This window comes from Stenella coeruleoalba (genome assembly GCF_951394435.1).
Source record: "Stenella coeruleoalba genome assembly, chromosome: 1".
Lineage (NCBI taxonomy): Eukaryota > Metazoa > Chordata > Mammalia > Artiodactyla > Delphinidae > Stenella > Stenella coeruleoalba.
The window spans coordinates 22,578,753-22,592,816 of NC_137169.1; the positions used below are offsets into that span (position 1 = coordinate 22,578,753).

General features: G+C 39.0%; 1 protein-coding gene across 14 annotated transcripts in view; it reads left to right on the forward strand.

Annotated features, from left to right (window-relative positions):
- The window catches only part of EPB41 (erythrocyte membrane protein band 4.1), a 205,130-nt gene that overhangs the window by 167,043 nt on the left and 24,023 nt on the right, over positions 1-14,064 (forward strand). For 13 of the 14 annotated variants that reach the window (XM_079913022.1, XM_079913024.1, XM_079913018.1 and 10 more), the window contains one exon: positions 10,226-10,354. In XM_079913022.1, coding sequence (XP_079769148.1) covers positions 10,226-10,354 — 129 coding nt within the window. Of the gene's footprint in view, positions 1-8,556; positions 9,007-10,225; positions 10,355-14,064 lie in introns of all 14 variants that reach the window. The other variant, XM_079913023.1, reaches the window with a different exon arrangement.

Here is a 14,064-nt window from a genome sequence, read left to right on the forward strand (position 1 = left end):
CCATATCAGGTAGGTAGTGGTGTTCCTTTTTTTTTTTTTTTTTTTGTGGTACGCGGGCCTCTCCCTGCTGTGGCCTCTCCCGTTGCGGAGCACAGGCTCCGGACGCGCAGGCTCAGCGGCCATGGCCCACGGGCCCAGCCGCTCCGCGGCATGTGGGATCCTCCCAGACCGGGGCACGAACCCGCGTCCTCTGCATCGGCAGGCAGACTCTCAACCACTGCGCCACCAGGGAAGCCCCGGTAGTGGTGTTCTTGCTTTATGTGATAAAATTGAGTCTCAGAGTGGCTCAGGGACCTACTTAAGAACAAGCAGTTTTTAAGTGAGAGAACTGGAGCTAAATCCAGGTCTTTCATGTTTCAGTCCAGTGATATTCTGTTATGACACAGCTATATCCTAAGTCACTTAGTCCCCAAGTGAAAGTGTGATGAAAGTTACAGAAAGTGAATTAAGGAGAGGGTTGGAATTTGTGAGGCTCTAATGACTTATAAAACTAGGTATTAACAATGGTGCTCTAAGATCCCCAAACCACTAATGAGTTGGTTTATTAATACTGGACTGCCCTTAACTTGCCTTAAATCCCTCAGGTTGTTTCACAGAATGTCCCAGAACCTGAAATAGGATCTTTCAGTCAGTAGGAACCAGAAGATGGGAGTAAGAAATGAGGTCTTTCCTATTGTTGAGACAGAGAGTCTCAGGGCTTTTGTTTGGCCTTGGGGATAATCTGGTTCCTGGTTTAAAAATCATTCAATAAAAAGAATTGAATTTTTTAGAAGAAAATAGTTGTTTCCTTTATGTATTTATTGGGGATATTTAAATAGATCAATAGTTCAAATTCCCATTAATTAAATCAAACCTCAAGTACCAGGTCTGAGGAAAATTAGATTGGTGTCCAAAAGCAAACAAACCAAAAACACCTTGTCATCAAACCAAATGACATTTTATAATTCTAATAATTATTTGTTCTTCATCAAAGAAAGTATTTTTGGTTTTCTGTGCTCGAGCCTCTAAGTATATTTATGTAAAAGTGAAACTCTTGCTGATTTGGAAGGGAATGTTTGAGACTATTTAAGATGGCACTGGTAAAGTGGGTTAAGACAGGATATTTCTGTAATTTAGTGAGAGAATTTGTATTTTGGTCTGGCCAAACTAAGAAAATTCTTTTGCAGTCATCATTTGTGTTTCCTGCTTCTCAATTTAGTCATTTTGATAAAATAAAATGTCACCTTAGCATGTTAATTGCCCTTCTCTTAAAATTTGTCTTGTATAATTTCAGCAAGTAAGAAAACCCATATTTATTAATTTGTCTATAATGTCTGTTTAAACATGCATATATATATGATGATAAAATTTTCACAGATATTCTAAAAATAGATCTTTGAAAATACTGAGTAGAATATGAAGGAAAAGGGTTTTCCTGAAAACTTAATATTAAACATATATTGATTCCAAGACTCTCATTAGAAGTTAGCTTTGTAACTGATATCACTGTATTTTCTTCCTTCTTTTAAAATTGTCCTGTCAGCTGTCTAATTCTGCTAATGGTGGACTCAGTAACATTGTTGACTGGCTTATTCCAGTGTTTAGTGTAATGTTATAATACCTGAGAAGGCACAAAAAATAACAAGACACTGTAATTAAGCTTACTGACCAGCTCTGATAAAAGTTTGCTTTCTCCCCAGGGTTCCACCATTGCCCAACCACCACACAGCCCTAAGTTTATTATGCAGATATATGTAACTGCTATCTGTACATATCATTGTTAATACCTTCATTCAGCTAAATCTAAGTACCCTGGAAAATGGATCACTGCCTTCTTTTATTTATCTCAAAAGCACCTAAAAGAGGATTCTCTTCTGAAGTGGCAATTAAACAACTCTTTATTGAATTTGGTCATTTCATTCTGCTGTCTTATACTTAATTTCAGTAAAAGAAGGTCTCAGCCTGAGGTGTAGGGCACTCAGCCAAAACAAACAAACAAAAAACCACACACACACAAGGAATATAAAGCATTCTGATGTGAAGTATGATAGTGTTTATCTATAGTCTATATCACTAATCTAGAGTTAATGTTCAAATCAGGTCTTGGACACTTTAATATTTTATATTCCCAGTTGCTATCATGACTTTGGCAAGAGAGTGATAATTTTCCTTAAGTGTCTTTACTGTTTCAGAAGCAGATGTCTAATAAGAAATTCACAGAAACTCTGTGACAACTCACAGATACAACCATATTTTTAGTCATATTCCTGAGAATATCCCTGCCATTTCTAAATCAGAAAGCATTAAACAAAATGTAATGAAGCTACACCTTAAATTTGAGCTATTTCTTCTCCACTCAGATAGATTGTCCATCACCCTTGACTTTGACTTTCAAAATCCACTCACTAAATTACTACAGTTTTATATTACATTCTCCATATAAAAGAGAATTTTTATACTACTTACCAGTTACTGACATTTCTTATCATTCTTTCCATTAACTACTTTTTCATTTAGGAAACCATTAAGGTTTATTTTTAACTGTTTTCAGAGGCTTGGAGTATATTAAGGATTTATCAGCACTTCCTTCATAAATTGTTTACCAGACTCTTTGCGTTTTACAGACCACTTCATTAGGAAACCCGTGTAAAAGCCTGCATAAGAAAAATTATTTAATAGCATTTTTATTACAAAGGTAATGCATATTCATTTTAAAAAGGTTGGGAAATACAGAAAAACACGAAGAAAGAAATCAAATTATTTGCAGTCCTACCCCTACTGATATTTTAGTATACCTTGACATCTTTTTCATGTATATAATTACACACATTGGAAAATATAATTTTTAAATTGGTAAGAAATAAAACATAGCATATATTATTAAGAGGGGGATTTAGTCTTTGAAGTTAGCATTTTTGCCTTCTTCCCTTATTCCAACAATCTAATCATGGTCCTGAAATGAAAGTATGACCCTGAAATCATATGACAAGGTTGGCAGGGAAAGAGCTGCTGTTCTTCATTTGGTCCTTAACTGCCTACCCAGGATTTTAATGTATAGGAAGCTAAAATGAGACAATAGCAGGTTCCTTTTCTTTTTTTTTTTTTAACAGAGAAAGGAATTGTTTTCCTATTGCCATCTAAAGGTAAAATTGGACTTCATTAAGCAAGGAACAAGGACAAAATGTGTGTGGGGAAAATTACCACATAGGCCCTCCAGAAAAAAACTTATATGGCTCTTGCTTATGTAGCAAAATTTTAGAAAGATTTTCAGGATTTATTTTCATTGTGTTGCTTATAGGATAAGAGAGTCTTGTCAGCATAACTGTACTTCTCTCAATAGTCTCTTCAAATATATAAATCCCTTCCTTCAAAAATAACCTAAAAGGAAAGACTCTGGATTGCATTTAATGGAGTAGCAGCAAAATACCTATAAAACACCCATATCCTGCTCTTAATATCTGTAATCCCTAAGTCAAGGGAGAGGTTATTTATAACTCACAAAGTCACATACATACTCAGGATTTGATGATCCTGTGACATAATCCATTTGAATAAGTCATTTTCAAGAGAAAGCCTTTAGGGGGAAAAAAAAATCTCTTGATTTCTGAATTATCATACTTAGCAGGAACCATTGACGTTTTAAGTAAAATTGAGAATTTTCAATCAAATAATGTTCCTGCTCACTTAAATATTGGTCTAACATTCTTCCTTCTCATATTCTTTTATTAAATAATTAACTAATTAATTAATTTTTGGCTGCCTTGGGTCTTCGTTGCTGAGCACAGGCTTTCTCTACTTGTGGCGAGCGGGGGCTACTCTTTTGTTGCGGTGCACGGGCTTCTCATTACAATGAGAATGTGGCGCACGGGCTCAGTAGTTGTAGTTCACGGGCTCTAGAGCACAGGCTCAGTAGTTGTGATGCACGGGCTTAGTTGCTCCACGGCATGTGGGATCTTCCCAGACCAGGGATCGAACCCGTGTCTGCTGAATTGGCAGGCAGATTCTTAACCACTACGCCGCCAGGGAAGTCCCCCTTCTCATATTCTTGAAACCAACTAGACAGCCTTGTGGTACTTTATACAGGCAACTGGTCTTTGTATTGTAGCATCCTTCTTATAGATCCTGCATCAGGCCAGACAAGCAACACATCAGATCTCAATTTTATCTGTTACTGTGGGTGGTGCAGACGCAGTCATATATTTATTCATATCCTTGAGAAGATCCCTTTAAATTTTCCAGGCCAGTTTGGTATATGCAGCTGTGCAGAATCTTATATAATCCAGTGGTCCATGCTGATGGTCATAGCCAAAGGCACAGCACTGTCAGTTAAAATTCCTCACTCACGTTAGATGCCAAATTGTGGGTGTCTTATGTCATGGGGATTTTAGATCTTCTTTTTGACCCAATCTTTTCTTCTGGCTTTACAGCCTTCTCCTTATATTTCAAAGTATGGTGTCGGCCACTAAAACCAGACTCTGCTAAGGACTTTGGACAACTTTGTGCTTCCCAAAAGAATAGTCAGGTTTAGTGTATATTCTTTTGAACATAATAGGACATGTCCTTTGGGCCTACTTGAGATACTTTCTTTTGCCATGGGAAGAAATGGGCTTTTGAATCAAACACTGACCTTAGTTTAAACCCTAGTTCCATCACTTCCTAGGTCTGACTTGCTTACCCTCTCTGTTTCTTCATCTATAAAATAGAGATAGTGACTACCTCATAGTGAGGTTGTGAAAAATTAAATGAGAAAACATGTTAGAGTGACTGTCACACAGTGAACATGCAATAATGTTAGTTTTCCTCTTATTTTACTGATGTAGGAGATAGAATGCTGGACCAGAATGCTGGTCTGGTCAAGTGGGCCACTTCTTATGTTCTTTGTAAACAAGCCTTTTCAATTTTTTTTTTTTTTTGAAAGAGCATCTCTGGGTTTTTTTTTAATTAATTAAATTACTTAATTAATTTTTTATTTTTGGCTGCCTTGGGTCTTCGTTGACGCATGTGGGCTTTCTCTAGTTGCAGCGAGCGGGAGCTAACTCTTCATTGCAGTGTGTGAGCTTCTCATTGCGATGTCTTCTCTTGTTGCGGAGCATGGGCTCTAGGCGCGCAGGCTTCAGTAGTTGTGGCACACGGGCTCAGTAGTTGTGGCTCACAGACTCTAGAGCGCAGGCTCAGTTGTTGTGGCGCACGGGCTTAGTTGCTCTGCAGCATGTGGGATCTTCCCGTACCAGGGCTCAAACCCCCCTGTCCCCTATATTGGCAGGCGGATTCTTAACCACTGCACCACCAGGGAAGTCCCAAGCCTTTTTAATTTTTGAATAGCACAAGTCAAAGCAATTCTTAGGGTTCCTGGATTTATTTGGTATAATTTCAACAAGTTTTTACTGAACATCTATTACGTGCCAAAAACTGTGCAAGAGAGATTAACAGAGCTAAGAAACATAGCAAGTTCTTATCAGTCTAATGGAAAAGACAGATGAGTAAACCAATAATGACAGGGTACAACGGGAACAAAAGAGGCATGGTATCTAAATATACTTTAGGCAGTTGGGGGAAACTTCTAGAAGAACTGACCTGAGCTGAGTATGGACTTGCAGGCAGAAGGAACAATACGATATTGACAAAGGCACGGGGACAAAAGAAAGCATGCTCTGTTCTAGGAACTGCAAATTGTCTTGAATTCATGGAGAGAAGGATGTATGTGAAGTTACAGCAAGGTGAAGCTGGAGAGAGAGGTAGGAGTCATATTTTAAAGTATTTTCTATGTCTTAATAAAGGACCTGAACTTTATCCAGAAGGCAATGAAGAACCACTGAAGGATTTTAACCTGAAAAATGGAATTTTCAATGTTTCATTTTAGAAATAAATATTTTCACGACAGAATATAGGATGTGTTCAGGGAAGGTTTGAGGTGAGAAAGAAGGAAGGAAGAAAGAAAAGAAGAAAAATTGTTTAGGGCATTAGTAGTAAGTGGGGTGAGGCACTGTTAGAGCCTGAATGAAGATAGTAAGTGTGGGAATAGAGAAGAGTAGACAGATAAGGGAGATATTAGAGTGGAATAGATGAGTTTAGTTTGGGGCATATTGTGTTCCATATGCCTGGGAGAGTGTCCAGTAAGTAGTTGGCTGTGTTGTCCAAGAGACCTGGACAACAGAGCCAACTGGAGCGGCTGATTTGACCATATGTGGGAGTGTTCTAAGTGGTAATCCAACCCAACTGTTATCAGTTTTCCTTTCATTTCCAGTGACTAATACATATTAGGTGATCAGTAAATATTTGCTGAATTGATATTACTGTGGCTACAGCTTTTACCCTTGGTCTCGTCTGTTCCTGCTTTGAAAAACATGATTGATCTATCTAATTTTACTCAGCAGTAGGCAACTTTGGGCCAGGTGGTGCTGGCCTAAGCAACGTTTAATTCACAAATGGCTTCTTGATGACAGACCACTACTTATCACTTGAGCAGACTGGTATAAAGTTGGCTCTTACTTGATTATCTTAGGTATTCCCCTGGTTATTAATCAGCCTTCTCATTTGTGACAGAATTATTTGGAGAAGCCATGAAGTGCCTCTCCATGTGAGTGGGTGGGGATATGCTATTCACAGCGCTAGAGCTAGCATATAGCAATTTGAGAAAGCCTGTTTGTTTATTACCAGCTGGTCTATTTTTGGGCAGCTCCATAGCAGCTTGTCTGACTCAAAAGAAATGGTGAGATAAGTGCCCTAGAAAGTAGTACAGTGTGTTAATAACATAACAACAAACTCATTCTAGTGCCCTCCAGGCCCTAGCCTATTATAGGTGCTCAGGTAATGTTGATTGAATTAAGTGAATCTAATGGTAATTGACAGTTACAGAATTTACATGCTTTCATATATATTATTGTATTTGATCTTCAGAACCCTGTGAGCCAAACCAAGTATCACTTTCATTTTAAACACAAGGAAATTCATATACCCTTAGCAAGAGTAGTTTATGTATCTCTGATACATCTGCAGACAGAGACAGTTTCTCTTGTCATCTCTCAATTCCACCTTTTCATGTGCTAAGTAATATTCATGATCAGTCAGTGAAAGACCTGCCTAATGTGAGTTCAACTTGTACCACTTTGAGATGCTCTTGAGTTGACTGTTTCTAGCAGTAAGGCTGGCCTGGAGTTCTTGAGCGCAGTGCATCTTTTCTTACCTTTCTTGGCCACTGGTTTATATTCATCAAAATGTAGGCTGTTTTACAACTTAAGGAGCAGCAGCGATTTTTTAAGAAGTATACTATGTGTAGTGTGATGTGAGCACTGAAATGTGCAGGCTGCTCCAAGCGTACGTCATCTGCTCCAGGAACACCTTTTGAAAAGAGTCCTTTTCTGCTAAGTTCCTTTATGGCAAGCATGTAATATGGTAAATTGATCTTACCAAAATTTCAGACCTAAGTGGCTTATGTACAGCCCTCTGGTGAGCACATGCAGATTTTCCTGACATTTGGCTTCTATTAGATTGTTCATTTCTCAAATGGTTCCTATTCTTTTCCTAATAGTGTGAATTCCTACTTTTCTTCCACCCACAGCACCTTTCTTTAAACTTTAGGAGTAGGTCTACTGTGATGTTATCTTCTCTCCACATTCTCTTGAAAGTTCTTATTTTAGATCTATTTTCCCTGTGATGTGAGGCATTTAGCCCAGGAGGGAACTCTGTGTTTCCAGGATTTATTTCTCTTAGGGGTTGGAGATATGTCATTCATCTGTGGAGAAATACTTCTCAGCTGCTCAGTTGCATTTATTCTGTTTACAAAGAAATGTTTCACTATTTTTGATATTATAGTTAATTCTTTGACGATGATTGGATTAAGTCTGTGCTGGATGTACTCAATTTCCATATCTCTGCCAACCAAAGTCTAGATTTTAGCTTCTCCATTATGGGCCAGCATGATGATACATATGGCTTGGAGATATGTGGAATATTTTTCAATCTGATCAGACTCCTCAAGAATATGTTTTATTGACTCATAAATTGCATTGTGTCCTGTGCATAGTAATGAGTTAGGTATTTAGGAATATGTGTTATACAGAGAACACCATAGTAATACGAAGTGCTTGTAATATGAAGTGCTTGTGAGGCACATCGAAATCGTTTCTCAGATTAACCATGTTGTAGAAATATGACCAAAATGAGGTTGGAATCACTTAAGCTGCTGACATGTTTAGTGAACAGTAATTCTTCCTTTTGACCACCTCAGGAGTTAAGATTCTTGGTTTATATTAGTATTAATTTTTTTTTTTTTTTTTTGCCGTACGCGGGCCTCTCACTGTTGTGGCCTCTCCCGTTGCAGAGCACAGGCTCCGGATGCGCAGGCTCAGCGGCCATGGCTCACGGGCCCAGCCGCTCGGCGGCATGCGGGATCTTCCCGGACCGGGGCATTAAACCGCGTCCCCTGCATTGGCAGGCGGACTCTCAACCACTGTACCGCCAGGGAAGCCCAGTATTAATATTTTTGAGGCCTCTTAGAAATCATTGTTGATTCTCAGAGTTCACTGTATTCCCCACGAATTCCTAATCTTGCTTTTGTATGTGTTCATTCATTTGTAGACTATAAATGGCATTCGCACAGAGGAGGTGGCTGCCATGACCAAGGGGCCATCTACCAACCCTGACTCTGAATGGGAGGGCCCCAAGCATTCAATAATTCCTAGTAAGAGCCAAATGACTACCCCGTTGGAGTCTCCACAAAACTTTGACTTTGGCTCCCTCTCCATAAGCAGCAAGGAGACGGAAGAGAAGGAGCAGGGGGCAACTGGCTATCTTGATATTAAGGAAATGTCGAGAGGTCCAAGTGGGGAATGTGTAGGAGTGGAGGAACAGGCCAGTGCCTTAAAGTCCTCAATATCACCAGCTTCCTCTCAGCTGCAACTTGCTGAAAAAAAAGCAGAGAGTAGTGAAGAACATGTTATACCAGGAGAGCCTGTTGGAGAGCAAAATGGATCATTTCTTGACTCTCGTGTGGGTAACCAGTTCCCCACCCTCATTCGAAGTTTCCAGGTAGTAACTGATTCAGTCGTGCAGATCTAATGACTCACTTTGGGAGAGGGCCAGAATCTATTCTGTGGAGGAGGTGGTGGTGGTGGCAGTGGTGAGGGTAGTAGCCTCTTGGCTTTTTTTCAAAATCACAGAATATAATTGAAGTCCTTGATTACTACAAAGAAATTTATTCAGAGTCACTAACACCAAGGCTAGAAATGCTCTTTCCCCTGTTGACTTAACAAAACTCTTGGGGGTAAACTCCAGCTGTTTATCTTTATGAAGCTGGTGTAAGTATGTTCCTCTTTTCCTTGCTCAAGTATGGGCTGTGTAAAGAGGTGAATTTCTGAGACTTCTGTGATGAGGAGCCCTCAGTGTTCTGAGACCCAGCCCAAAAAATTCAAATACTCTTAATTACAAGGGGTAACTGACTTTTTAAATAAGGAGTCAGGCCCCAAATAATTTTTTGTATATTGCAGCCACATAGCGCAGCCCACCACTCCCACTGACCCCGCTCACGGGAGCTTCCATGATTGTAGGTACTAATCTCCTATGCTAAGGTGGATGGCCGTAATTAACTTTACCACAATCAAATGGTAGTTTTAGGGTGATTTATAGTCTTGGGGAAGGTGAGCTGATGGACAAGAAACCTTTGGTATTTCGCTCATGTTCATTCTTCTGAAATTCTGAGATTAATCACCAGGTGGTGGTAGAACTGATTATTTTCTCTCCAGTTTTCCAAATACTGTTTCTTTTCAATAACTCCAAAGTGAATGTCTGACATTGATTTGAAAGAAGTTAATGAATTCCAGGGTAATGTGTTCCGAGCCACTGCTATTTCCTGTACCATTTGTACATAGAGGAGGAAATGTGGCTGATTTTCTTAATTTTGATGGTACAGTCACAAGGACAAACAAAAGTGAGTGCTATTTGGCAAGTAGTTTTATATTCAAATTCTGAAGGTCAGTCTGAAGTGTTTTGTATCACCAATCGTAACTGTCTGATATCATAGCTTTCCATTAAGCATATGAAAGTGATTATCGTAATGCTGTTCTTTAATATCTTTCATGATTTGACACCTTGTCAGGGCTACTTTGGAATAGTGTCCAAGTCTTGGGCAGAGATTGAGCTAGCCCTTTGCTTGATTAGAGCAATCACTTTGATCAGCTCAATGTCAGAAGGTTAGTTCTCCACAGCCTTCGGAAGACTCCGGTAACTCTGTTTCTTTACTGCTTCACAGCCTCCCCTGGTGAAGACTCAGACCGTCACCATCTCAGACACTGCCAATGCTGTGAAAAGTGAAATTCCAACCAAAGACGTCCCTATAGTCCACACTGAGACCAAGACCATCACTTATGAGGCTGCCCAGGTAGGACACACTTTGATGTATCAGAACCAAAGACTACAGTAAACATGATAAATAACCTTTCTTCACAGGGTTGCTAATCACTTCCTGCAAATAATGCTAGGCTTTTCTGGGGCAGTTCTTTTCAGAAGAGATTACTGATCTCAAGATGTCCCAAAATACTTTTTCAAAAGCAACATTATCTTGGATCTGATTGCTTATATCCACCCAATTCAGTTAGGGAAGGCAGACTAGTGTAATGGTTGATAACATGGGCTTTGGGTCAAACAAACCTGAGTTCAGGTCCCAGCTTTTTTAAAAATGTATTTAATTAATTAATTTATTTTTGGCTGTGTTGGGTCTTCATTGCTGTGCGCGGGCCCTCTATAGTTGTGGTGAACAGGGGCCCCTCCTTGCCGTGGTGCGCGGGCCTCTCATTGCGGTGGCCTCTCTCATTGCGGAGCACGGGCTCTAGGCGTGTGGGCTTCAGTAGTTGTAGCACGTGGGCTCAGTAGTTGTGGCTCGTGGGCTCTAGAGTGCAGGCTCAGTAGTTGTGGCCGCACAGGCTTAGTTGCTCCGCGACACGTGGGATATTCCCGGACCAGGGCGGCATGTGGGATCTTCCCGGAGCAGGGCTCGAACCCGTGTCCCCTGCATTGGCAGGTGGATTCTTAACCACTGTGCCACCAGGGAAGCCCCAGGTCCCAGCTTCTTCATTTGCTAACTTAAACAAGTGGTTGAATGTCTGTGAGCCCTGATGCCCCCCCCACCCCACCTCCACCCACATGATGTTAGTATCTACTTAATTATTCTGTTGTAAAGCTTATATAAAATACAGTACTGTATGGAATCAACTTGAGCACCACGCCTGAAAGTGTAAATAAGAAACAGCTATAATAATTATAATCAATTTATTACAATTAAATTTAAAATCATGTAAGAATTTAGTACTTAAAATTTTTGTTTACTTCCTACCTTTAGTAATATTTCTCCTTCATTGTTAGTAATTTGAATGAGCTCGGGTTGCTTGTGTTGAGTTTTCTTTTTTTTTTAATATATATATATATATATATATATACATATTTTTTTTTTCTTGTTAGTCATCCATTTTATACACATCGGTCTATACATGTCAATCCCAATCTCCCAGTTCATCACACCACCACTCCCACCCCGTGCCGCTTTCCCCCCTTGGTGTCCATACGTTTTTTTCTCTACTTCTGTGTCTCAGTTTCTGCTCTGCAAACCAGTTCATCTGTACCATTTTCTACGTTCCACATATATGCATTAATATACGATATTTGTTTTTCTCTTTCTGACTTATTTCACTCTGTATGACAGTCTCTAGATGCATCCACGTCTCAACAAATGACCCAATTTCATTCCTTTTTATTGCTGAGTAATATTCCATTGTATATATGTACCACATCTTCTTTATCCATTCGTCTGTCAGTGGGCATTTAGGTTGCTTCCATGACCTGCCTATTGTAAATAGTGCTGCAATGAACATTGGGGTGCATGTGCCTTTTTGAATAATGGTCTTCTCTGGGAATATGCCCAGTAGTGGGATTGCTGGGTCATATGGTAATTCTATTTTTAGTTCTTTAAGGAACCTCCATACCGTTCTCCATAGTGGCTGTATTAATTTACATTCCCACCAACAGTGCAAGAGGGTTCCCTTCTCTCCACACCCTCTCCAGCATTTGTTGTTTGTAGATTTTCTGATGATGCCCATTCTAACTGGTGTGAGGTGATACCTCATTGTAGTTTTGATTTGCATTTCTCTAATAATTAGTGATGTTGAGCAGCTTTTCATGTGCTTCTTGGATATCTGTATGTCTTTGGAGAAATGTCTGTTGAGGTCTTCTGCCCATTTTTGGATGGGTTGTTTTTTTTTTAATTTTGAGCTGTATGAGCTGTTTATATATTAACAGATTAATCCTTTGTCCAATGATTCATTTGCAAATATTTTCTCCCATTCTGAGGGTTGTCTTTTCATCTTGTTTATGGTTTCCTTTGCTGTGCAAAAGTTTTTAAGTTTCATTAGTTCCCATTTGTTTATTTTTGTTTTTATTTCCATTACTTTAGGAGGTGAATCAAAAAAGATCTTGCTGTGATTTATGTCAAAGAGTGTCCTTCCTATGTTTTCCTCTAAGAGTTTTATAGTGCCCGGTCTTACATTTAGGTCTCGAATCCATTTTGAGTTTACTTTTGTGTATGGTGTTAGGGAGCATTCTAATTTCATTCTTTTACACGTAGCTGTCCAGTTTTCCCAGCACCACTTATTGAAAAGCCTGTCTTTTCTCCACTGTATATCCTTGCCTCCTTTGTCATAGATTAGTTGTCCATAGATGCGTGGGTTTATCTCTGGGCTTTCTATCCTGTTCCATTGATCTATATTTCTGTTTTTGTGCCAGTACCGTACTGTCTTGATTACTGTAGCTTTGTAGTATAGTCTGAAGTCAGGGAGTCTGATTCCTCTAGCTCCATTTTTTTCCCTCAAGACTGCTTGGGCTATTATTCAGGGTCTTTTGTGTCTCCATACAAATTTTAAGATTTTTTGTTCTAGTTCTGTAAAAAATGCCATTGGTAATTTGATAGGGATTGCATTGACTCTGTAGGTTGCTTTGGGTAGTATAGTCATTTTTATAATATTAATTCTTCCAATCCAAGAACATGGTATATCTCTCCATCTGTTGATATCATCTTTAATTTCTTTCATTAGTGTCTTATAGTTTTCTGCATACAGGTCTTTTGTCTCCCTAGGTAGGTTTATTCCTAGGTATTTTATTCATTTTGTTGCAGTGGTAAATGGGAGTGTTTCCTTAATTTCTCTTTCAGATTTTTCATCATTACTGTATAGGAGTGCAAGAGATTTCTGTGCATTAATTAGATTTCTGTGCATTAATTTTGTATCCTGCAACGTTATCAAATTCATTGATTAGCTCTAGTAGTTTTCTGGTGGCATCTTTAGGATTCTTTATCTGCAAACAATGACAGTTTTACTTCTTCTTTTCCAATTTGTATTCCTTTTATTTCTTTTTCTTCTCTGATTGCCGTGGCTAGGACTTCCAAAACTATGTTGAATAATAGTGGTGAGAGTGGACATCCTTGTCTTGTTCCTGATCTTAAAGGAAATGCTTTCAGTTTTTCACCATTGAGAATGCTGTTTGCTGTGGGTTTGTCATATATGGCCTTTATTATGTTGAAGTAGGTTCCCCCTATGTCCACTTTCTGGAGAGTTTAAATGGGTGTTGAATTTTGTCAAAAGGTTTTACTGCATCTATTGATGTGATCTTATGGTTTTTATTCTTCAGTTTGTTACTATGGTGTATTACATTGATTGATTTGTGTATATTGAAGAATCCTTGCATCCCTGGGATAAATCCCACTTGATCATCGTGTATGATCCTTTTAATGTGTTGTTGGATTCTGTTTGCTAGTATTTTGTTGAGGATTTTTGCATCTATATTCATGAGTGATATTGGTCTGTAATTTTCTTTTTTTGTAGTATCTTTGTCTGGTTTTGGTATCAGGGTGATGGTGGCCTCATAGAATGAGTTTTTGTGAGTTTTCCTTCCTCTGCAATGTTTTGGAAGAGTTTGAGAAGGATGGGTGTTAGCTCTTCTCTAAATGTTTGATAGAATTCACCTGTGAAGCCATCTGGTCCTGGACTTTTGTTTGTTGGAAGATTTTTAATCACAGTTTCAATTTCATTACTTGTGATTGGTCTG